The sequence below is a fragment of the Balearica regulorum genome, chromosome 4, assembly GCF_011004875.1.
Source record: "Balearica regulorum gibbericeps isolate bBalReg1 chromosome 4, bBalReg1.pri, whole genome shotgun sequence".
NCBI classification, from domain to species: Eukaryota; Metazoa; Chordata; class Aves; order Gruiformes; family Gruidae; genus Balearica; species Balearica regulorum.
In genome coordinates, this window is record NC_046187.1 from 16,016,351 (window position 1) to 16,042,484 (window position 26,134).

At 38.8% G+C, this 26,134-nt stretch overlaps 1 protein-coding gene across 2 annotated transcripts; it reads left to right on the plus strand.

Moving 5' to 3' along the window:
* The first annotated feature begins 1,708 nt into the window (after window positions 1-1,708).
* Window positions 1,709-26,111, plus strand: TMEM184C (transmembrane protein 184C). Of its 2 annotated transcripts, none has more exons than XM_075751272.1 (10): window positions 1,709-1,825; window positions 16,664-16,794; window positions 16,892-16,928; window positions 18,899-19,104; window positions 19,875-19,949; window positions 20,804-20,897; window positions 22,318-22,430; window positions 23,100-23,199; window positions 23,695-23,866; window positions 24,294-26,111. In XM_075751272.1, exons 2-10 carry the CDS (start codon window positions 16,712-16,714, stop codon window positions 24,584-24,586), a joined length of 1,173 nt encoding a protein of 390 aa, XP_075607387.1. In that variant the 5' UTR covers window positions 1,709-1,825; window positions 16,664-16,711; the 3' UTR covers window positions 24,587-26,111. The 2 variants fall into 2 exon arrangements, with proteins under 2 accessions (XP_075607387.1, XP_075607386.1); XM_075751271.1 differs by lacking the exon at window positions 1,709-1,825 and adding an exon at window positions 14,799-15,175.
* The last annotated feature ends 23 nt before the right edge of the window (window positions 26,112-26,134 follow it).

The following is a 26,134-nucleotide window of genomic DNA, read 5'->3' on the forward strand; positions in this document are numbered from 1 at the left end:
AGGCTCCTTCCACCATAATAGTGTTGCCCTTGCATAGTTTTCTACTCAGGCCAGCCAAGGCCATGTGTAGAAGGAAATTACAAAACTATTCAAATTCTGCCTGCAATCTCCAAATGGAGAGGCGCATCTCTTAAATCAGCTCAGAAATTGTTAACAGTGTCATAGATGGGGCTGTTCTTCCTGGTTGTTATTTATGTTGTTCACTACATTACAGAATCACAGGCTCACAGAATGATTGAGGTTGAGAAGGACCTCTAGAGGTCATCTTGTCCAACCCCACTGTTCAAGCAGAGCTACCTAAAGCCAGTTTCCCAGGACCATGTCCAGCTAAGTCTTGAATATCTTCAATGATGAAGACTCCACAACCTCTCTGGACAATCTGTTGCAATACTGTCACCCTCACACTAAAAAAAAATTTCCTTAGGTTCAGGTGTTTTCTTATTTTTCTTTATGTGTAGGTGTGGCACTTAGGGACATCGTTTAGTGGTGGACTTAGCAGTGTTAGGTTTATGGTTGGACTCGATGATCTTAAAGGTCTTTTCCAACCTAAATGATACCATGATTCTATGATTCTTATGTTCACTTTTTATAAGACTTAGTTTTTTATTGCCTGAAATTTGCATACTAATTGTTTGGGCCAAAATTTTTCATGCTGGTCATCCTCCTTATGCCAAAGATGTGTTTTCTTACCAAAAAACATCAACAAATCACTCATTCCCTTCCAAAAACAAGTCTACAATGCCTATCAGGTTTTCACCTGAAATGTTCTTGCTCAGATACTTAGAAGTGGGTACTTAAAAGTAGCATCGTGTCTCTGGGATGCAACTTTCATTGCCTTGTGAAACTCCAAAGCAGGTCAAAGTACAATCACCTTGACAAATCATCAATATAAGTCAGTAGTAATGTCTTTGGTTTAAGGGACCTGAATCCCCAAGACACCTTTTCCACTGAATCTCTCACAGATTTCTTTTTTAATTTTTCTTTAAAAATTAAACATTGCAGTTTTAATTTTTCACTGTTTATTCTTGGGGTTTTTTTTTACTGTCACTCCTTTTTAAATTGCTGTATTTTGAGTTTTTAATCACAGATGATACTCAGAGTACTAGGGATCTCACAGATTGTTTTTTTATGTTTTCTATGGCCAGTTATGTTTGGGAGAATTTGTTCACAACCAGCAAGGCTACAACCTGTCTACTTTGTATTTTGGTAAGTGAAGGACTGCATTATTCAAAAAGTAGTGTCAATGGTCCAGTCCTATTTGTCAGGCCATCCTGTTTCAAGTGTATTACTTGAACATATACGTACAGTGTTCACTACTGCCTCTATATGCTCCACAATTGCACATGGATTCACATAAACTGTACTTATTTGGACTTTGCATCTTTCTCCCAAATAACAAAGATATTTGTCCTTGCTTAATTCAATTTATGAAGTGTACTTAGATGTGTTAAGGGTGTCTGTTTTCTGAATACTGAAAAACCATAAAAGTGTACATTTTTAAAGCTGATTTTATATTTTTTCATTAACCATATCCATAACTATAGCTGAACAATTTTTCCTGTAAGCTTTCCAAAAGGAATCAGCTTGGGGATGACAAAGCATGGAAAGTTTTGTCTACAAAATGTATGATTGCACAATCATAGAAGCAAATAAAAATAGGGTTTTGCAAGGAAGTATGCAATTTTGAAGATAATTATGCACTCTCTACTCTAGTAAAACTCACACTGAAATGGACTTAGCTGCTGTTTTACATGCTAAACTGGATTCTTAGAAGTCAGTGGAAGCTTTGCCTGAGTAAGTAGGGTAAGGACCAGATACTTAAGAGGTGAGTAGATTTCTTCTTTCAGATATTATCTGAGTGTCTCTCAGAATTGAATTAACCATTTGACTCAAAATTCTGTTTGGAATTATGTGAAAGCAACTCCAAGCCAAATCCACGGGAGTGCTCATATGCACCTGGGAGTGCTGGCTCAGAGAATAGGACCAAGTCTGTTGTGATTATGATCCCCTGATGTGTAAATGCTCTGTGTTTACTGATATATAAACAGTCTACAAATTAACTGAAACCATCAAGTTCGGTATTCCTGTGCCACAACTGGAGTGCCAGCTGTAGCACACTGACTAGGAGTCTGAGATGACTAATGTGAACCTTTTTGCTGCCGTTCTCTCTTTGCAACTTCCTATGGACTTCCTTCAAAATACATCAGAAGAATTTTCCTGCTACTTTAGCTTTGAACTAATTCAAGCACACAGAGAACAAACAATATTCCTACCTAGAATGTGAAATGGGCTTATGCCAACCTCCAAGTAGCACAGGCGTTAGAGGCAAGTGTAGGAGAAAAAAACCAATTACATAGAAAAGCTCCATTTGCAATGGCAACTGATATTCTTGTTTCTAATGGAAGTTAGAGAACACTAAAGTTTGACAAGGTCTAGCAGTAGATAATGGTCCAAAGAAATGCTACAGACATGTTTGGATTCACTTCCTCTAGCCATGGTAACTAAAAGCTGAATTTGGCCCATGACTCCTCCAGTGGGTTTCTTCTTCTGGGCAATCTGTGTCTAAATACTTGGTAGTTACAAAATATTTTGATGTGGTTGTACGCAAATGTAAGTATGGTTTAATGTCTGGCAAAATCAAAGTATACTTGCATTAGAGTAAGTACATCTAATTTATAAAACAATATTAGGACTCATATTGCTGGTAAAAGAAAACAATTTCTTAAACAGAGAAAAGCAAAGTGCTAAACCAGTATAAGACAACTGAATTTCTTGTATTTGTAAGAAAATCAAGGAAAAATACTGCTGGGTTCATTCAGAGGCTAGTTTCTATATTGTAGGTATTGTGGAATCCTGTAGTGAAACCTCTCTTTGGGAATTGTACTACTCTTCTGTCCAACACTCAAAGTTTATTAAAGTTTTGTGGGAAAAAAGCTGTTTGGCAGCATCCCAGTCCATAAGGGTCTGAGAAGGATGTGCCAGAAAGACTCGGGAGGCCAAAAAAGCCACTTTAAAATATGGAAAAGATTTTTTTTTTTTTTTCCAGAGGCCTAGTTCAGGGGGTTTCAGTCTGTTTCATGGATTTTTCTAAGCTGCAGCACAAAAGCAAGCAATTTGTTACAGGCGCACAAAAAGCCTCTAATATTATTATGTTTAAACAACAGTGCTGCTTTAGAAGGAAAGGTTTTGGTTTTATGTTTTTTTCATGGTTATTGAAAAATGCTTTTTTCCCTGCTAATAGATATCTATTTGTAGATATGTAGAAATTTATTTAGTGTGCAGATTATCTTCCAGTCATATTACTGTTTACATATTGGCAGGGATCAAAGTCTATTTTCATCTTCACAACTCTTCATGTTTCTTTATACCAACATTCCTCAAAAAGTGAAAACTTTGTCTTTATAATTTTGTTCCATGATGACTGCCTAGTCATATGCACAAGCTGTTACAAATATTTTAGCTAAACATATCCATGCAAGGATAAAAGCAAAATCATGCATGCATTCTAGAAAGAAAAGCCTACTTCCTTTTCTTTTTCTCCTTTTTAGCAGTCTTTTCAGCCACTCAACACAACACATCTCAGAGCATTTGAATTCAAATCACTATAAAATTCCATTGAATTCATTTGTTTTAAAGTATTGAGACAGGTACTGACTTGGCAGAAATAGCAGCTTTGACAAATCACAGCAGAAATGCATGAGGTTTAGCTATAATAGGTACAAGAAACGTCTCAAAAAATTTCTTCTATTGTTAATACTTGGAGCCCAATTCTGATTTCGTTAACATCATCAGGATTTTTCCCTTTGACTTCTGAAGAAAAAGATCAGGCTCAGACTATGTTTCTTATCTGATCATTTTAAGAACTGACCACAAGCATGGAGAGAAAGCAAGCAAGCAAGAGAGAAGGGGAGAGAGGTTCTGTTCGTTCTGTCATATCTGACTGATCCCTATTGCTGAACCTAGGGCAGATCTAGAAAAAGACAAAGCACTGCACTCCTAAGTATCACAGCATCTGATTTTCATCTTCCTGGCCTGCATAACTGACTCCAGAGTTTAGAGTCTCTATACAGTGCACGAAGGAAAGTTTTTGCATTTGGTACACCCACAAAAGTCATCATGTTGTATAGGGAGCAGGCTAACATAAGCAGGCAATCACTGAGGAGCATTCTATCCTGGGTTCTAGTCTCAACTCATACAACTATTTTTGCACTTATTCAGGACTGAATATTTCTCTATTTTCTGTAAAATTTGGCAACAGTTCCTCTTTCTTACCAATGTGCCATAACTGCAAGATGTAAATGCTGATGGTGAGTAGTGAATATCTTCTTTGGAAAGTGAAATTGAAGATAGCAGAATCCGTCCTACATTCTAAACAGTTTGCTTGCTGCTGACTAAAGCAAGGTCCAAAGAAGGGGTTGAGTCCTTTCAGACAGACAAGGGAATTGAACCTGGATCTCATCCACATTTCTGTCTGTTCTAAGCACTGAGCTACAGGCTGAAGGGAAACAGATTTTTCCACTGTGGGGCCAGCTGTTGCTGCAGGGTCCTGGCCTACTATGCATTTTTGGAGCCTACCTACTGGATTGCACTCTCCAGGGAGACATGCAGAGGAATGCTTCATGTCTGGACACCTACTGGGCCTTAGCCTGAGTTAATAACTAGGCTGCCTGGTCCTATTATGGCTTAAGTACCTTTGAGAGCACAAATGAGCACTGCTGGAGTACTTTATGCATCTCATAATAAAAAATGCCTGAGCTTCCAATCAAACTTAGGTACCTCCAGGGTTACATAGCAGATGTGTAAACATTTTTAGGACTGCAGTTTTGACCCAGGACATCTAAATTCCATCTGACTTGAGCATCAGGTGTTTATGTCCTTTTCTGGGCCTCATCCCAGATTAGAATCAACTGCTCAGAAATAATCATCTGCATAATGCTCATTTTCAGAACGATTTATAAATATTAAGTAATTAATCTTCATATTGCCCCTGGACAAATATTTCCATTTTACATATATAAAAAATTGTGATAAATTGCCATAGGCTACAACTGAGTCAGTATCAGAATTAGAATGGAGGAATTCCTGGTTGTCAGACTAGAATTCAGTTCATGCCTCTCAGAAGAAAGAAAAGAGAGAAAATCTTACTCTTCAGAAACAAGAGTTGTTATGCTGACATGTTTTAATTGGCCACAGACTTTTTCTTTTAAAGTGGTTTATGTTGTGGTTTGGTTTTTTTTTTTTTCAAAGAATACACAAAACTTTGTAGCACTACCTTTCAATTCTGCTAGACTATTAGCAACACTGGTAGGTACTGGTAGGTAAATAGCTTATTTTGAGTAAACCTCAGTTTTTGAGTGGTGTTAGAAGGAATGATTGGAAATACTACATGTAACATTATGTAAGCTTAATGCATCAGTTAAACAATCACTCAAATTAGAGAAAAGGCTTATTAGATCACTTAATCACTACCAGTAACAGCATTGTCTATACTACATAAACATTGAAGTATTTTAGGAATCTTTAACATTTTATACTCCTGCTATGCTTTTAAGATGGAAAATCCAGAAGAAATAAAAATAAAAATAAAAACCCCCAAAGTAGGATGCTTTCTCCCTTCCTTGTTGAAGGAATTCTGTAATTCTAGATGTGTGCAAGAATTGTTGCTGGCTTGAAAGGATTGCCAGCTACCAACCCCTTCACATCATATTCTTGGCTTGAACAGTTAAAACAGATCCTTCTGTAAGTTCTCTTGCATGGCTTATCAATCACTTTCTACATACACAACTTAAAGAGTATGTTACCCACTATAAAGTTGCAAGTGCTGGAAAATCCTAACGTATGAAACAATTTCTAGGCTAAAATGTCAAAACTGACAAAACATGTCAATATTACTGAAATAAATTGCAAAATTTAATAACCATGCTTCAAATGTTTCCATCGTAACAATTTTCAGAACTCAACATCTTGATAAACGTATTGTTTTACAACCAGTAATTCAGTATACCAGCTTAAATCCACAAATCTTAGTTGAGATATATGTTTACATTTGCAACAAGCAACAGAAGACCAAAAGCACAAGTATTTTGTTATAGAATGCATTTAATTTTTTTTGGACAAAGATGTTGCATGTATTGCAGATATGATATGCACATGAGGTCTTACCACAGAAACCACCCCTTGCAACGGTAGGCATAATTTCCAGCGACAAAAGTTCTAATGTTAGATATTCAATAAATTGAATGTGGTCATGGCTGTGACTCCTTTAGTAAACTCTCACTTCAAGTATGCCTGCTAAGGACATTTGCATGATCGGAAAATTTTCCTATCATTGAAATACCCCATTCTTTTCCTTACAAAAATCTGTGTTTTGTACTTCTTTTCTGAAATCTCCAAATGATAATACTAGGGCTTTATGTTTTCATCACACGTCAGAATTTTTAAATTTGTCTCTTAAATACCAGGGTTTCAATTTTAGGCCGACAGCACATCCTAGTGGTTACTCAAACTTTTCTGTGGTATTTCGTTTACACAATACTTCAGTCATAGTTGCATAAATACTCTTCAGGTATCCTTCAGTGCATGCACTTTTCTTCTTTCCCTTTATGGTACAACTAAGAATGAAGCTGGGATTTTGGAAGTGTGAAATAATAAAACTGACATAGTTCAGGAACATGGAAAATTTAAAAACTGGTTTGATACATCTATTAAGCAAAAACATCCTACTGAATATCTATCATTTTAGCAATTTTTAGGCAGAACATACAATGAACAGTAGTGCAGTTTGACCTTTTGTTTTCATTTTCCAATATGAAAAAACATCATCTTTGGTTTTACTTCAGTTTCACCTGGGCAGCTTTACCTGGGAAATATGAGTAAAGGGCTATACACATTACTAAGTACTTAGCTAGTCAATAAAACTATAGATTTAGTCATCAAAAATGCATCTATTACAGTATTTTAATGTGGTTTTTTGCCAGTCAAGTATGCAGCACAATCAGATAGCTGTCTGTTGAAGCAGGCAGCAATCAAGAGAAAATGGAAATAAAATGCTGCTTAACTGTGTTAAAACAACATTTTTTAACAGCCCCATTTAGAGATTTTTAAATGACTTCTTATGTGGAAGGCTGTGAAATGTGGGATGCATATGCAGAAAATCTTGAAGATATTTCTCCCCAGGTAAGTTCACAATTTTGCATAGCTGCAAAAACTTTCCGCATATTTCTCACTCTCTGATATTATCTTACTTATAACGTATATCTTCTCAGTATGAAATATCATGTAATGTGTGTGTCTTAAAGGAGCAGACCTGTAAATGGAGTACTGTATCCCTGACAGGCTGTATAGGCTGAACTGCTGGTTGAAAGGGCTGGAAGGAATGTCCATGAGGAGCAGTTAAGGAGTTTGGGCTTGTGTAGTTTGGAGAAAAGGAGGCTGAGGGGCAACCTCATTGCTCTCTACAACTTCCTGAGGAAAGGAAGCGGAGAGGGAGGTGCTGAGCTCTTCTCCCTGGTATCCAGTGATAGGACACGTGGGAATGGTTCAAAGCTGCACCAGGGAAGGTTTAGACTAGACATTAGGAAACATTTCTTTACTGAGAGGGTGATCAAACACTGGTACAGGCTTCCTAGAGAGGTCATCGATGCCCCAAGCCCATCAGTGTTTAAAAGGCATTTGGACAATGCCCTGAAGAACATGCTTTAACTTTTGAACAACCCTGAAGTGGTCAGGCAGTTGGACTAGATGACTGCTGTAGGTCCTTTCCAACTGAAATTTTCTTTTTTCCTTTTTCTTGTCATCTCTTTTCCCTTTCCTTTCCCTTTCCTCTTTTCTTCCATTTGCCTGCTGAACACCTGCTTCTTGCTGTGGCAGTATTAATCAGAAGGAAGCACACTTTTGCAGCAGAAGCTGATACCGTGAAGGAGGGAAGGTAGTGATCATAGAGTTGACCCCTCTGTGTTGTTCTTCCCTCATATTTTGGTTCACATATTTCTTTCCCCTTCTTGAATAATTTTCAGTTATTCTAGAGTAATTTTATTGCCTGATATATTTTTGGTATTTTGTTCATGGTTAAAATGTTTAAAATCATATTATATGGGAGAAACACATTTTCTGCTACTAATATATGGGTTTTCCAAAGGCTCAAAAATCAGAACTCAGTTAAAAGGATCCCCAGTTTTTAATTTAGCTTCATAGTCTTCTGCTGCCTGACTCATGTTCAATATGTTACTGGCAATGCTAATGTCTCAGTTTGGCTGAGATGAAAACTTGCCCAGAAATAGCCTCTGTGCCCCACCTACAGGCGACCCCGTCCTTCCCTATAATGCTGAGGAACATATGCAGGTCCCACATATTGTCTTCTAAGAAGGGGAGTGAAAGAAGAGAGAGGTTCCAGCAGTCGAAGCTCTAACGATCCCAGATGGGTATCTCTATTGTGTTTTAAAGCTGTAGCTGCAAGGTAAGAGATGACAGAACATTTCTTTGATCACAGTTCACAGACATTTTCTGGATGAGTGTTGACAGTGGCTGTAACAGCAGGTACAACCTAAGCAACAGTACTGCCTGCTTCTTTACCAGGCCAGATCATTTCCTGGAATAACTCACATAACAGAGTTTGGGAATCCTTGTTGTAAACAAAGCCTCAACAAAGGGAGTAACAAAGGGAGTTCTCAATAAAAATCTTCTAACTTCTCAATAGAAAGGCACATAACAGGTAAAGGAGAAAAAATTATTTGCAGGTAATGTTATTTACTATAAATTAATGTATTTTTATGCTTAATGAAAAAAAAAAGTTGTGGTTGGAAGGGACCTCTGGTCATGGTCCACGTTACAGTTTTCTTTGGTCACAGGTGATGGGCTATAGGAGTGATTTGTTTATATGATCTTTGTCATAGTTGAAAAATTTTGTCATAGAGAAGGTGTTGAGCAGTATCTTTTCCACCATATTATTCTGGCATATATTTATTCCTATGACTGCCATAATCAGGATGGTTGAGGTTGGAGGGGACCTATGGAGGTCACCCTGTCCAATCACCCTGCTCAAGCAGGGCTACCTAGAGCTGGTTGCCTGGGACAATGTCCAGTTAGGTCTTGAGTATCTCCGAGGATGGAGACTCCACAATCTCTCTGAGCAACGTGTTCCAGTGCTCAGTCACTCTCACATTAAGTAAGTGCTTCCTTAACAAATCATACCAAATAATCCTCTTTGTTACAGAAAACATCCCTAAAATCTGCGAATTTTAATTTGTCCATCTGGAGCATGGACTTTTAGCGAAGAGGCTCAGTTAAAATTGAATCTAAATGTTGTTTGGTCTTTACTGCAAGTCTTATCTGATGAAATTTTGGAAAGGTTTTTGTATTACAGAATCCTACAGGGAGATCCTTCCTTTCAGAACCAAGTGGCAAGAAGACTTCATAATAATCTTGTTGAATTTCCAAACATTTGGCATGCATTCTTTCCATTCTTTCACAGGAATGATAGCTGCGCCTTTTTGAGCAGTTGTGTATGAGGGTTATTTACACTTGATTATTTCATGTTCACTACTTCCTTTTACACAGCACCTACTGTTACATTGCTTAATATATTTTGAGCCATCATACATAAAATAAATGAATAAAACTCTGTCAGTGCTTTGCCAAGCAAAGACAGATGTCCGTTAACTTTATTCACTGCAACAGGAGCTCATGTTTTAAAATGCCAAACATGCTAGGGATAGTATGTAGCTAACAAGTCCCCAGCTAGCTAGCACGCAAAAATCTGAGTAACCATGAAAACAAAGAAGCCACTTCCTAAGTTACCACCCAAACTGCTGGTTACAGATGCTTCTGGATCCGAACAACTGCCATTCCCTTCAATGAACATCCACAAAAGAAACAAGGAAATAATCAGAATGTGATAGCAACATTTCCATGACAAAAATCAATTTCTTAGAACTGATGACAGCCCTGTGACAGAAAATTGATGATGGAAAGGAAAAAAGAAATTAAATTGAGTTTTTAACTCTCGTTAAGTTTTAATAAAATGAAATAAAAATGCACTAGAAAGGTTGCTGGTCTGAGTAAGCACCAGAGTGGAGTGTGAAGTAATCAGCTGTATGCTACTGGAGGCACACCTCAAAGAGCTGACAGTAATACCACCGTAATATGAGAGAGGAAATCTATGATTTTCACTGTATGAGAAGTTCAGTTTAATCCTTCCTGTCCACTCCACAGTGAAATTCTAATCAGGCAAGATGGACAGCCCAGTTATCACTAAGGGTCTGCACTTGCATAATACAAAGTAAGAAGGAAAAATGAGAAAACCTATGAAACGAATGGCATATAAATAAAAATATAATTCATGAATAATATATACCACGTAGTCTTCCAACCGCAATTATAAAATAGTCTATTTTCTTTGCCATTTTAATTTAGTAAATTATTTATAGGGTTCCATATACTAAGGAATAATCCCAGTTTATTATGTTTTGACATAACTCTCTTTTAAATAAATTTGAAATTCATGAGAGCAGAATGTACATAATGATTGACATCAACAATAATTCACATCAGTCTTTCCAGTAGTGGAGAATGATGCTAGTACAGCTGTTATCTCCAAGTTCCAGGGAGTAGCTTTGTTACTCTTTTCTTTAATATTAGAAGCCTTAATAGTTAGTGAAGATGAACTCTGTTGGTTTGGTTTTTAGCAATATTTCACATGTAGCCTCTTGCTGAAAACAAGGAAGTTTCTATGTGTTCTGGAGATAGAATTAGTCCCACACAGTGGTGCTAGTTCACTGACAACCCATACAACAATTGGGAAAGTGATCTCTTTTCTTATGTGTCAATTACGACTTTTTCACTGCACAATACTTTGAAGCATGAACATGAATCTGTGTGTGAGGATGAGATTCATATAGTTGTTTTCTGTGTTACAGAAACACAACTAAGGAACAAGAATATTTATAACTATCAGCTCACAAGAATGCTACATTTTGAGGGCCATATTGTATTAACTCCTATTCATTTCTGTTATAAAATCACGTTGGTCCATGAAGTTATTTTAGAAGAAGAATTGGTTCTTGACAATGGAAGCTTGGTACAACAAAGACAGAACTCTTAAAAGACAAGAGTAGTGAAAAAGGGCATTTCCTAACAAAAGACTAGAACCTCACATATCAGACAGTTCCTCTTCTGATCGAAACCCTGAATTGTTTCTGGGACATGAAGTGGAAGATTTACAATAAGAACCTTCAATGGTGGAGATCACTGAAACTAATCTATTTCAATGCTTAAGTATACACAATTCCTCTTGCCGCAGTTTCAGCACACTTGCGCTATCTACATCAAAAATAACAGAATATAATGCTTATCTTTGTAGCAAATATTTACACATTTATCATGTTTCCTTTAAGTCTTCTCTAAATACAATTATTTTAGTCTTTCCTGGAAGTGTCTGCACTTTTAACTTTAGATCATGCTGGTTGCTTCTCAGCAGACACATCTTTCCTTTTTTTTTTTTTTTTTTATATCACGCATAGTTAAGCCCTTACCAATGCTAAGTAGAACACAATGATTGGTTCACCTCTTCTATGAAAGATATTTTTATTTACATATTCTAATATGGTGCTGGCATTTTCCAAAGTTGTTTGCTCATGTATTTTGACTTGAATTGGTGGAAAACCTGCTTTCCCTCTAGACTGTTCAAATACCCTAAAGCCTCTGATTTATCGTAAAAAAGCAATCTACTTTTGATTTGTTTTATAGAAAAATTTTCTGAAAATATTCAAAACAAATTACTTGCAGAAATGCAAGTAAATTTAACCTTTAACCTTTTTTCAGGATTTATACTTACTTACACATTTACAATATGGCTTTACATAACATCTGCCACTGGACAAGGGTATCCAATTTAATAACCTTAGCACCTTTCTTGCATAGACTAGTTTATCAATCCCCTATAGCATTACAGGAAATCAAAGACAGCAGGGCTGAAAAAATTTATTAGGTTTTCTAGTCCAACGTTATTCAAATGAAATATTAATTAAAACTGATCTACGGTGACTGGCCAGTGCGTATGCTTGTGATAAGCAGTATGAGTAAAGTGAAGTTCCTGTTCTTCAGGAGGGTAGAGATAAGCATTAGTTTGGCTTTTTCCCCTTTACCAGCCTTCACAAAACTTAAACGAACATATTTTGGAGTTTGGGACTGTGACCCTTGATTCAGATTGGCTGAAACTGGCCAAAAACTTCAAGTTCACTAGAGGGGAAGATCAGGCTAGTAACCATATGACACAACTGGCAAAGATGCCTACTTTGGAACCTGAGGCAAGCACACAAAACACCAGTAGACAGAAAAAGACTGGATAAGCTCTAAACAATGATTATCCAGTAAGTGCTGAAGAAACTCTGAGTGCTAAAAATGATGCAAGAACTTGTATCAAAAACATCACTAAGAAGCCAGATCTCAACTTGATATTCTTAGGGAAATAAAAAAAACCCCAAAAACTAAACCCCAAACAAAAACCCCTCAAACCCCCCAAAAAACCAAAGCAGTGCTTGGACTTCAGTGAACCAAAGTACAGGGGGAATTAGAAAAAAAATCCTGAACTTAAAAAAAAATACTGTGTTTATTCATTAATGATGTAAAACATTTCCTGTCATTTTGGATCTATTAATTACAGATAAGTTGCCATTGTATGTATTTGTAATACTCATGCATTTGTGTTGTCTGCTTTTCTGGAAAAGTTGGAAACATTTGGGTTTGTGTCTGTCATAGGTTTGAGAAAAGTATTTATATTTACATAATTCTTTTTGTGACCGAGCTTGTCAGATTCTAATTGACCTACTTCTTGTACCACCTTGCCAAGAATGGGTCACATACAAAGAACTAAGGTGACAGAATAGGCACCTTAATACTGATTTGGTAATATGATACAGAAATGTAGTATTTCAGCTCAAAACAGTATAGGAAGAACTGCTTTTAGTGCCAGTATCAGTGAACAAGATTCTGTTCACAAGTCTGCCACAACCTCGAGCAAATCACTTACCTCGACTGAATTTTCATTTTATCTGTAACACAGGGATGACCTTTCAGTTCCCTTAAAATGCTTCTTATCCTCAAACTTTAAAATTGAATTTACAGTTAATTCGCTCACTGATAGTAAATGGTAGAAATGGCAACTGGGATATCGGACTTTTTACTTAAGGTGAACAGGGCTGCTGCTGACTAATTCAGACCACTCTTCCAAGCTCTAGATAATGGTGAGAAAGGGAAGTATGACACGAAATGTAATAGATGATATCCAGGTGGAAAAGGACCTCATAACTCGCCCTCACTTCTAGAGGAACCTACCAGCTACTGAGGATATCAGTAACACCTTCTATTTCTTTGCCTCCTAAGACATTGGATGGAAAAGGAAAATTTAACAGCCCATTACCACAATCTCTATTTTTGGCTAAGCCAGCATAGTTCATCGTGTTGGCTTGTGGACTGAGTTCATTGATGTTTCCTTGGAGGAGACAAGAAAGAGCTGCTTTGGCAGTTCATAGTAGCCAAAGAACTGAACACTTCCTTCCAGGATGAGCTGCTGCCTCATCCACACACACAGCCCTGTGAACTACTAGATGCCCCATCAATGCAGCATGTGAAGGGCAAGAGAGATCTCACAGGCAGGATTCTCACCTCACACTGCTGATTATGTCAGCTCTGGGATAAGCAGTCTGACAAGTTTTAGGGTTTTGCAATTTACCAAGTAGGAAATTTCTTTTCACTGTGCATACACACAATGAAAATATGCATTCAGTCATTTCTACAATACAGAGACAGCAACTATTAAAAAAATCCCCACCATGTAGCTTCATTTTTTGAATAAAAGTCTGAACCACTGGTAAATTAATAGTGGAAAGCCTGGGCAGTAATTGCAATGCAGAGAAAAAAAAGGGCGGGGGGGGGGGGGCGGGAAGTCAGGAATTTAGCTAGAGAGAGAAAAAAGAGTCAGACCCCAGTCACTGTTCCATAGTACCTCTTAACGCCACATGGTTTCTTCCAGCATACACTTCTCAGTCATGCCTCAAACTAAAATCTGCATTTGCCTCCTTCCAAGAATTTACAGCTGCAGCTCCTTGGATACTTGGCAGAGTATCACCAATGGTCCTAATTTAGATCAGCACCTGAAGTCCTGTGTTTTGTCAGTGACTACTGTGGAGTTAACTGGCATTTTAACAAGGCACTTATTTAAGTGTCCAACAAATACTTGAAATTTAATACATATTTTGCATTATTCATATGTTCACTGGAGTCTTCATGGCACAACCTGTCATCCATTCTGGGAATTGTTAGGTACCTCTCTACACCAGGTTGCTCACTCTGCCTCTGTTTACAGAGGCTTCGTCCAGCTGTGAAGTTATAGTAGTTGTCTCTGTTATCTTCAATTCCTGCAATTTCTGCCTGTCCACACGCTTCCTAACATAAATCTCATTTGCTACGACTCTCCTTAGCGTCCGCAGGCCTGGCGTGACCCAGTGTTCCCACGCTTCCCTGCTGTGACCGTATCCAGCTCCACATAGGCGGCAAGCACGCCACGGTACCTCAGAAAAGGAGGGGGAGGAGGGGAGGGGGTGGGGCTAGGCAGGCGGAAGAGACCACCCTTCCGGGGAGGGCGCGGCCACACCGTTACCGACCATTGTCCCAAGCGCTCGCCGCGCAATAGGCAGGGCGAGAGGCGGGGCAGCCGCAATAGGCAGGGCGAGAGGCCAATCGGCGAGGCCGCTGAGGTTGGGGCGGGGCAGCCGGAAGCGTTGCCAGGCGGAAGTGCCGCGGGGGCGTGTGCGCGGGGCGGTGCCGAGCCGGGCCGGGCCAGCGCTGGGCGCCCTGCGGCGGGTAGGGGCGGGCCGGGACCAGCCGGGCTGAGGAGGGCGGTGGAGCGCGGAGCTGAGCCGAGCCGAGCCGGCGGCTGATGTGAGCCGGCGGGGCGTGCGGGCGGCCCCGCCGGTGATGCGCTCCCCGCGGGAGCTGCCGGGCCCGGCGCCGGTGTGAGGAGTGTCGGCGCCGGTGTGGCCGGCGGGACGGCGTCGCTGCGGCCATGCCGTGCACCTGCGGGAACTGGCGGCGGTGGATCCGGCCGCTGGTGGTGCTGCTGTACATCGTGGGGCTGCTGGTGGTGGTGCCGCTCTGCGTCTGGGAGCTGCAGAAGCTGGAGGTGAGGGCCGGGGCGCGGCGGGGAGCCCCGCGGCCGGGCCTGAGGGGGCTGTCAGCCCCTACCCCATCGGCGCGGCCCTGCCGGGCGGCTTCGCGCCTCTGAGGTAGTTGGCAGCGCCCTTCAGCGCCGGGTGCAGACCCGAGGAGGAAGGGAGACGCCGGAGAAGTTCGGCGGTGCCGCTGCGTGGCTCGCTGGGGCTGTTAAAGCGCGAACGGAGCGGGATGGAGCAGGAGAGGGTTTCCTTCTCCTTCCGGGTCGGTGAGGGTTGGCGTGTGAAGCGTCGGTACGGTGCTGGAGGAGCTGGGTCCGTCCGTGCAGGAGCACGGCTGGAGCTCTGCCCCGCCCGGCACTGGGCAGGCTTGGACACGGAGTAGCGATACCGGCGGGGTTGTGCGTAACGCGCCGTTTCAGGTAATTCCGTCTGGTCGGGGAGAACCGGGAGAGAGAGGCTTCTCTTTCGTGCGGGTGGTACCGTGGTATATCAGCGACACGTGCGTTACGCACGCGTGCGGCAGCATTACTTTTTCTAACAAAAAGTAAAATTTTAACCTTAAAATACGTATTTTGGGCTTGCTCCACTGGAGGTAAGCTTTTTCGTGGTATAATTTTAAGCATTTAATGACAGTAAAATCTGTCTTGAGTGTATTTTAAACTTCCTATTTTGAAACCTTGTTCTGATGCCTTCGTATACTCAGCATAATGGATATCTATATCAAAGTGGTATCTGAAACTTCAAAATCATTAAATCCGATACTGGTAGAAAAACTACTCAGCAGTGATCTTTGAACTGGAAAGCAACAGAAGGCGTGGGATGTTGATGTACAGTAGGAGGTCAGAGAACCAATTTTCAACAACAACAACAAAAACTTTGAGAAGAGTCTACTATGTTTCTCAGTTATTGGTACTTAGGATTATTAATATAGTTATTTTTTAGAGAGCTTTGGTTTAAAATCGTAGCGCTGTGTTTTAGCAGACATTATGTATTTTTATGTATACATGCATATCTATTTCAGATTGTTAAATTAAACTAATTGAAATCGATTACTAGTTGGAACTTGATTTTAAAGCTAAAAATACTTTAAATCCACAAGCTTTCAGAAACTTTATAATGAAGCACTGAACTGAGACAGATTTCAGACCTAAACCAAGGAAATCGGCTGTGGCTTTCAGTAAATTAAATAGTGAGCATTACTATGTTTTCGTAGAACATTTTGTGTTTATTGGTGATGTTTTTGTTTGGTTCTGCAAGATTTCTCATCTTTTGAGTTTTCAAGTTTTACTCTATGCCACATTGAGATAGCAAGGGAGACTTTGGGATTTTGTGTATTTGAAAAGGAGAGTTAGAAAAACTAAACTTAATATTGGGATATGTACTTAATGTCCATCATAAAATTTTGTTCACAGAAAAAAAAAATATTTTTCTTGCTATACTAGTAAAACTTTATTAATACTGAAACTTGATCTTGTATTCTTCTTTTTCTTTGCAAGGTTGGAATTCATACCAAAGCATGGTTTATCGCTGGGATATTTCTACTAATGACTATACCAATATCTCTCTGGGGAATACTACAACACTTAGTCCATTATACTCAACCTGAATTACAGAAACCAATAATACGGTAACATTTCACGTTTTACCTGTGCTACAAATGTTGAATTTAATTCAGACTAAAGATACTTGTAGTAATATTAAATGTTCTTTTGTTATTGTAACAGGATTCTATGGATGGTGCCGATTTACAGTTTAGACAGTGTAAGTGTTCTCTTATTGTTAACAGCTCGATAAAATTCTGTTTGCTGTGGGAATGAGGGAAATCAGTGTCACAGTGAGCAGAAACAATGCTGCACGGAGAGTCGTGGTCCTAGAAATTTCTGGGCATTCCTATTTGCGGAATACGTCAGAAGCGTAGTTCTAGTGATATTAGATTCTTCTTGTGGAGCTTGTGGGATTGCTTTCGCTAACCCTTCTTGACCCTGTCCTTGAGTATCCTTTATGACAGATGTGGAAAGGGGTACAGGAAGAGCCTGCTTTTGGTCCTTCCATCTTCAGTAAGAGCTGAATTGGAAACCAGACTGGTCCAAGAACAGTCTCAAATTTCAGTGCCTTACCTTTCTTTCCCGAGTGAGGCTTAGTGCTAAAATTCTTTCCCAAGTTATGCTTGGTGCTAAAATTCTTCTTTTTTGCTTCAGGGGGCAAAGGGTAACATCCCACCAAAAATCCATTTCTGAATACTTTTATGTGATAGATTCTATTGGCTAGACCAGATATGGTTCATGTAAATATGTCACCTGTGGAAATTATTTCAGCCAGAGCTAAGCAACATACTAAATCTGTGGACTGTACAGGATGTGTGTTTACATGTTGTCATTGTCTCTTGACACTGCAAATACTTCTGTTTCCCCCATAAAAGACAGCTTTGCAGGAACTTTTCCTTTGGTTTTTCTCTTGAGCATTTATGAAGTGTCACTCTTATGTATGTTCTCCTTTTTTTTTTTTTTTTTTTTTAAGACTGGGATTTAGAATATCTGAGATTGAAGGAGAGTGGGGAAGAAAACAGAAGGAGAGTAGGGAAGAAAACAACATTATCTGTTTCTTATGGGGAATATCAACTACCTCAGGTTGATATTTCAATTTCAAGTACAGAGTTTTCCTTTGGAAGAAAATTACCTGCTAATTAAATGAGCTCTAGCTAGGCATTCAGGGACATTTCTGACGTATCAAAATCTTTCCCTGTACTCCTGGATCCTATGGCCTTTGCTGCATATATGAAAGCCTCCTAGAGTGTTTAATCTGAGCTGAACATAAAGTTCTCTCCTCAGATTCAAATACTGTATTCTCAGCTTACTAGATGCAGTATTACATCTTCCACAAAGGTGTTGCAGCATCTGTCATGTCTGGTATTTCTTAACTGTGATGAGGAGATGAAGCATCTTTCTGTAGTTCTAATAAGAAGGTCAGAGAAGGTGCAACATTTGCTCTGCTACAAACTAGGGAAGCAAAGTAAACTCCAAAGACCTGCCTGTATTTAACTCCCCCCATCAAACAAACAAAACCCCCCAGTAGGACAGGTTGCACTGAACAGTGCAATAGCACTGTGATACTCAAAAATTGAAAGCTTTGGCAGCTGATTGATAATCACCGTTTTGGAAAAAAAAATTAAAAAATCACTTCTGGCTGAAGTTCTGGTTTAGAGGGATGACTGCCACTTTAAGGCTAATCTGCTGCTTTTTTCTGTATTTTGCAAACATGCCAGAACAAACATTTACATATCAGATACCAAAAGAAATCAACTTCGTACTGATGGACTGAAAACTTTGTTCTCAAACCCATATTGACAATGAATACATGAATTTCAGGAAGCAGATTTGTCTTGTCTTCTCCTAACAGGAGTAGGCTGTGTGTAGGGAACCATCTCCTCAGTTACTTTTAAATGAAAGACTGAATTGTGTGGTCAGAGACACAGAGCATCTCTTGCACAGTGCTTTAAGCATGCTTCCATTTGAAGTGGCAGAGATGCAATCTGAAGTTCTACTTGGAATTTTACAGAATGTTATTTTCTAGCTGTAGCAGCCCACTCTTATCAGCCAAATGCTTCAAGCCCTGTTTAATTAGTGCCTGCTGTCTAACGAAGTATTGCTTGCTGAACTAGCCAGCCACTGTTGTCATTGGGATCACTTTTGTCTTTCTTGCATGTAACCTTTTATGTACCTCTCTCCTTACAGTGGATAGCTTTGAAATACCCCAACATTGCAATATATGTGGATACATGTCGAGAATGCTATGAAGCTTATGTCATCTATAATTTTATGGTTTTTCTTTCAAATTATCTAACCAACCGGTATCCAAACCTCGTATTAATAATAGAAGCGAAAGATCAGCAGAGACATCTGCCGCCTCTGTGTTGTTGTCCATCGTGGGCTATGGGAGAGTGAGTATATGATGACATCTTAAAATTTTAAGCTGCGCAATCAGATACAAACATTTTGGTTTCATATTTAGTAGTATAGCTGTTGTTGCTTGGCAGAGTTAGTTTATGGTTTGCACATGTTTTGTTTATCAACTATGAACCCCTACTGAAAGCAGCTACGAACTGTAAAACATCCTATAAGTCACACTTAGTTACTAATATGCATTGACTCAGGTGGTGCTGCAAGAAACTTCCTTATATTGGAAAAAGGTCTCCTTGAATTTGCTTCCTTTGCTATCATATGGTATTTGCCAAAAACCTCATGCAGAATCGTTGGTGGGCTAGATAGCCTATTACTTTTGCTTCCGCAGGTGAAGGACAAAAGGCCATATGCCCTTGAACCGTTTGTTTCTGCATGCTCTAATCTGATAAGCATCTCTCTTAAGAGATTTTGATAAAGCTGTTTAAAATGTTAAAGACACTCTTTGAATGCAAGTCATTCTTCAAACATGGTGAAAATTGCGTTCTCTTTGTTTAGCCCAGCCAGAAGCTTTCCATGGCTAAAAGAAGTGAATCACTGAGTATTTCCTGTTATGTATCTATAAAAGTCTAGGTCTTTTGTGTATTGCCTATATACACACTGTATACTGTAGCATCTGAAGTCCTGGAAGCAGAAGTTGAAATTGCCGTGAAATAAAAATTTAGTTTGGTGAAACTGCTGAGAACAGGAAACTTCCCTAAATGAATTGTTTTTAAATTCTTGTACAATGAATTTTGTGTTTCTCTTGCAGAGTTTTATTATTTAGATGTAAACTGGGTGTTTTGCAGTACACTGTTGTCAGACCGTTTACTACCATTATTGCTTTGTAAGTATGCTCGTAAATAGTTAATATTGATCTTCAGGATGTAATTTAGAGTTAATCTGGAAAGAATTTTCATGCCTTTTGTATTGAATCAAGGCAGTTTGGAAGCATACTCGTTGTGTTACATGCTAAATGGGTCCTGGCACTTTGAATCAACCTATGATTTCTTTATGACTTCTCTGTAGCAAATAACTATATTTGCAGAATTGAAATAATAAATACTTAATGCCTGCTGCTGAAAGCAGTGGGAGAGAATGTGAAGTACTGTTTATGTGGGAAAGACATTTTTATGATCTCTTAATTTGGAGAGTATTTTTTTTTCCTCCTTCTCCCTTTTCTCATTGGCTTCAACAATAAGGTACTTTAAAAGTCAGGTTTCATGTTACTTTTAAAATTTTATTAAACTTTCAAGCCTGACTGACTTCATACATATCATATAACCTGTTGTAAAGGAATAGCAGGCAGTTACACATGTTGATGGTGAAAGCTAAATTTAATAAACTTTGTATTGATGGTCATTACTGTTAATTCTGTGGGACTATGGAAGAAGTTGCTACTCACAAAGAATATCCATATAAATGTTTATATTAGAAAAAGCGAAACAGCTGAAAAGATGTTTAATTGTTGAATGAATTCAACAATGGGATATGTTAACCCTGCATTCAAACGCTATTTCTTCTATGGAAAATACAATATAAACTTCCTATGCCATATGCTGCTGGAAACCTATTCCAGTGCCCATATTTATTTACCAAAAGAGATTTGGGATTCTAACAGTTGATCAATGTAATGAAGATTTAGCACTTCGAGAAAGCGATTGTTTACTACATAGTGATTAATTATAAAAATTATTTCAGAATTTGTGAGCTAGTGGGAGTGTATGATGAAGGAAACTTCAGCTTCAACAATGCTTGGACTTACTTGGTTATACTTAACAACATGTCACAGCTAGTGAGTATCTTTTTGCTTTTTTAAGTCATCGTATTAGTATTACGTGAATCTTTTTATGTGAACTATTGACAGTAATTGTGTTAATGTCTAGTAATTCTTATGGGTAAAATATTTCCCACTGTAAGTCAAAGTTCCTATCTGTTAAATACTATATAGGCAAAATACCAGGAAAACAGATAATCTAAAACTTTTATTATTTTTGCTACAAAGCTCCATAAAGTAATAGTGTCCCACATCTCTACCCCAAACTATTTGATGGGTGGTGTGGCCCAGGCATGTTAGAGCTGCAGACTTGCCCCTCTGCAAAAGAGATGACTTTACTCACCCTGTAGCTTCCTCCCAGCACACGCACAGACAGTCGGCAGTGGCTGTTAAAAACACTGTGTTACAAAGCTGGTGGTAACAACAATGACAAGAAAAAATGGAAACGGTGCATGTGATGCTGAGATTCTGGGCTAACACCTTGTCTTGTTGGTTCAGCTGCCAGATGATGTCAGGGTAAGGGTAAGATGTCAGCCCCTAGGCGTGAAGATTTCATTCTGGAGGTCAGGGATTGCATTTAGTGGCAGCTGGGAATGCAGAGGAATCATTTCCTGCTTCACCCAGGGCATGTTGCACATAAGCTACTGCAAGAGGAGCAAGCAGCTCAGGCTCCTTGCTACTCAGCCTTCCAGCCTCCAAGCTTCTTCTCCTGGCACCAGCAGCAGGAGTCAGAACAGCATGACGTTCCAGCCAAAAAGGGTGTCCTCCTCCTGCTGCCATCATCAGGTTTGATGGGTGACTGTTATGGAAGGACCTGTAACTGCTTTCCACTGTGACAACAGTCCCAGTAGCAGCACATACTTCTGTGTGTCCTGGTTGACATGGTTGCTTAAAGAAACTTAGTAGTAAGAGGCTAGGAGAATGTGTGTGAGAAGGGGAGATGGGTTCCTTAGGTTTGGCTATAGGTTAGTTTGGTTGCTTGCAGTTGCCAGTAATAAGAAACAGTTTCAAATTTGCAGTGAAGATTGCATTCATTGTCTCATCTCTCCTGAAGAGGCAACATTTCAGGTGCTCTTAGCAGAAGCCTGAAAGAACGTGTGCTTTTTATGCCATTTTCCCTTGGAGATGGGCTTGGCATTGAAAAGATTTTATGAGACCTTCCTACAGTTTGCTTTCATGTGTAGATAGATGACCTCACTGTCTGTCAGTACCATGCATTTCAGAAATACAGTTTCAAGGGGGGGGAAGAAAAAAAATCTGCTTTAAAGCAGTAAGGCAAAGATTCCCTCAGTCCAGAACCTCTTTTCTAAAATAAGTAGCTTTTTAGCTTTGTATCATACTGTGCTATATTTTTTAACTGAAGAGATGCTGTATAACATCTCCCTCACAAAATAAACAAAGATTTTAAAGCTTTTCTTCATTTTCTTTTCCTTGTTAGTTTGCTATGTATTGTCTGGTGCTGTTTTATAAAGTACTACGTGAAGAACTGAACCCTATCCAACCTGTTGGCAAGTTCCTTTGTGTGAAGATGGTTGTTTTTGTTTCTTTCTGGTAAGTGAATTATTTACTTACTGCTTCTTGCTGTCAGGGTGGATCATAAAAGAGCTAAAAAGGCTGGATTTGTTACTGAGGTTAGAGGCCTCAAAAAAATCTACCATTAATCTTAGTGAAGTGCTATGAGGGGAAAAGGGCACTGCAATATGAACAGCGTTATTTTTTAGACTTGCTATTTTGTGAAGTGATTCTGAAGAACATAATTTATTTTAGAATCTTCACTTGTAGTTATTTCAAAACAAAAAAGGATTTTTTTTTCACTTTTTAAAGTAAAAAAAAAAAAACTTTTTCAAAATAGTTACTGTATGTTAACTACAAATTACTATTTAAGCATTGTTCGCAGTTAGTTGCTAATGAGTGAGTGCATTTTGTCTATTTGAACATTACTCTGTGGGCTGCAGTAATACCCTGAAAGAGAAGCAACTTGTTCTAATAACTAACTGGATCAACAAACACTTCCTTAGTTGTGTTCTCTGTTGGTCTTTAGGACCATGGATGAATGACATCTCTTTTTAAGTCTGTTTTCCTCCTCTTAAAATCTAAATATATGAACGGAAGTTTTTTGTAAGTACACATACAAACAGGCCTTATTTATCAGATTTGCTTGCATGTTTTTTGGCACTACTGCTACAATAATAATAATCATCATCATCATAATCTTCATAGGCAAGCTGTGCTTATTGCATTGTTGGTGAAAGTTGGTGTTATTTCTGAGAAACACACCTGGGAATGGCAAAGTGTGGAAGCTGTGGCTACAGGCCTACAGGTAGGAGCAGTTACTTCTTAGGAGGAATGGCAGTATGTAAAATGACGTAGCTGATCTCAAACAAATATTGTCGTACTTTAATTAACATAGGCTAGACTAGTACTGAATTTATTATAAATTGGGCAAAGTTTCAGCCGGTCACCTCAAGTGAGTTTTATGCTCAACACTTCTCTATCTGTGTGTCGGGCGGAAAGAATGTGCCCCAGTTAAATACTTTGTTGGATATCCTTGCATTTCTTCTTGCAAGAATTCATGGTAGAGCTGCTGTTCGTGGAATATCTGCTTCCAGCAAGCCAGTCCATCAGGCAAGGACTGACTCCAGTATGTGTGTAGTACACATGGCTCTCTGAAGCCTGCCAGGAATATCCTACCCCCGGTAGAGGAGTAGCTGATGCCAGTATCCCAAGGCAATTGTAGTCTTTCAATTCGAGAAGAAACCCAGGAACTACTTTTCTCCAGTTACAAATGATTACGTCAATGTCTCTTGCATTGCAGGATTTTATAATTTGTGTTGAGATGTTCCTGGCTGCTATTGCGCATCACTACAGTTTTTCCTATAAACCTTATGTTCAAGAAGCTGAAGAAGGGTCATGCTTTGACTCTTTTCTTGCCATGTGGGATATTTCTGATATAAGGGCAGATATATCAGAACAGGTTCGAAATGTTGGTAAGTGACAGATTTGTACGATCTGTTAACAGCGTGTGTATTGCCAGCTTAATTTTACACTATTATCCATCCCTGTAGTACCTTGAGAACATTCCATACCAAATTAGCGGCAGTTGCATCCCTAGGGGATTCATGGTTTATCTGGCACTTTGCTCTTTCTAGTATTCTTGACTAATATAGTCTAGTTTTTAAATAGATGCATCTCAGGGTAAGATTCAGGTGTGTTTGGTAGAAAAGAGGGATGTTTTGGTTGGCTTTCTATGGAAAGACATCCTTTTATTTATTAAAGCTAGCAATGCCCATGTAAAACTTAGAAAACAAAGACTCATCTTCTAATTCAACATGCCTATTTTAGAGTTTATATGTTCAAAGACCTTGGTATACTGCTGGAAGTATTAAAAGGTATTTTCATTTGGTGTAATTCTAGGAAGGACGGTTTTGGGCCAGCCAAGGAAAATGTTTTTTGCTGAGGATCATGAACAAAATGAGCATACAAGTTTACTGTCTTCATCTACTCAAGACCCAATTTCTGATGCTTCTTCAATGCCATCTTCACCCATGGGTCATTATCAGGGGTTTGGACATACTGTGACACCTCTCACGACACCGACAACAGCCCCTGCAGTTGATGGTATTTATAACACTTCTACTACTCGAGATGCTGAGGAATCACCTGAACTAGAGCACAATTTATCAGAGAAAGCTTTGGATAAAAGTTAGACTCACCTTTTCTTTGAATGCGTCGAGGAGTCTGTTAATATACTTGCCACACGTGTTCTGTTTACATCTACTATTAGCAATGAAAGTTGGAAAGCTTGGAAAAGCTACTGCGCAGACAGGAAGAGGATATGCCTGTAACTGACATCTGAATCTATAATGGCTGTGAGTGTGAGTACCCCAGTAATATAAAACACGCACATTGTAAAAGTTTCTGCATAAATTTAAGAATCAACTCAAACTGCTAAACACTTATACGTCATGTCAAAGTTACACTGACTTTTATTAATACAAAAGAAACATTTGGAAAAAATACTCTGCTCTTGTAAAGATGAAGTGGAAGTACTACTAGCACTGCGAAAACTTAATTTCAAGAATGTAATTTAAGGAGGGCAGCTGCAAAAAGTGTCTGTTGGCTTTGGTTGTCCTCTTAATGATGGTAACTTCCACACCCCAATGCTGAATGGAGAGTGGGCAAAACAGTGACTTCTGTACAGATGCCATCTTCGTCCTTTTCCTGCATAGCTAAATAAAACCCCTTCATGAAGATAATTATTACAGAGTGTCAGTAAAGAATCTATACAAAGAAACCATTCCCTACAGGCCTCGCTATAAATTCCACGTCCAGAACATATGGTTGGCATATCTGTTGTCCTTGTAGCTCATAATTTTTAGGTCTTTTACATTCAGAAGAGACAGCCAGGATGATAGGTTTTGGATTAATACCTTACACGTGACTACTTTTTCCCTATCCTTCTAAAATAAGAATAATCATTACTAGCAAAAAATACATAGAGGTGGGGAATAAAGGATGTCAAAAAGGAAGCAGAAAACAAAACATTTCTTTATTTTGGGCTGCGATAAATTCTTTAACACTTAATTTTTTTTTTAAGCTGTTAAAGCAAGGTATCTTGATAATGTATCTGTAGTAATTTGTATTCATAAATTTGTGTGTGTGTGTGTGTGATTATTGTATTATGCTTCTAGTGTAGCCTGGATTCAAATGTAATAGTTGATTACTTTTTTTCCGTCCCTACCACTCCAAAAAAGATCTTTGCTAAGGTAAAACTAGTAGCTGGTCTAACACCAGAGTTACTAGTGTTAAGATTTCAGACCAAGAAGTACACTTGTATCAAAATGTTATTTTGCAAAACCTGACAAAATCAGAGGGGTATTGTTTTTATCCCATTACCAGATTTTTTTACTACTATTGCATGTTTGCAATTTGACAAAAAACAAGAGCACTGACCTTTTAAGTGATATCTGAAGTTTCTTTTTCAGCATTGTTAGCATTTACAGGATAAATGTGTAACTTCTGGCTGTCACAGTAAATGAATCTTAAGTGCTTTTTTTTTTTTTGCAGTACTAGTGTGATGTAAATATTGCGCCTTACTCACTAGGCTGCAGATTTTATAGCTGACAATTTGCTGTATCTGAAGTTAGTGGGAAAGTGCAAATCATAATTTTCAATTTGCCAAGTCATTGCCTTTGTTGTAAATAAGCAATTAAAGATTTTATTTAAACTGTTCACCTTCTTTCAATTTGATTTAC

Bases quoted from the DNA above. Each gene is read 5' to 3' on its own strand.
- TMEM184C (XM_075751271.1), top strand. From the start codon at position 15,059: ATGCCGTGCACCTGCGGGAACTGGCGGCGGTGGATCCGGCCGCTGGTG. The intron at 20,898-22,317 runs GTGAGTATCTTT...TTTCCTTGTTAG, and splicing joins TTAACAACATGTCACAGCTA to TTTGCTATGTATTGTCTGGT. The intron at 23,867-24,293 runs GTAAGTGACAGA...GTGTAATTCTAG, and splicing joins AGAACAGGTTCGAAATGTTG to GAAGGACGGTTTTGGGCCAG.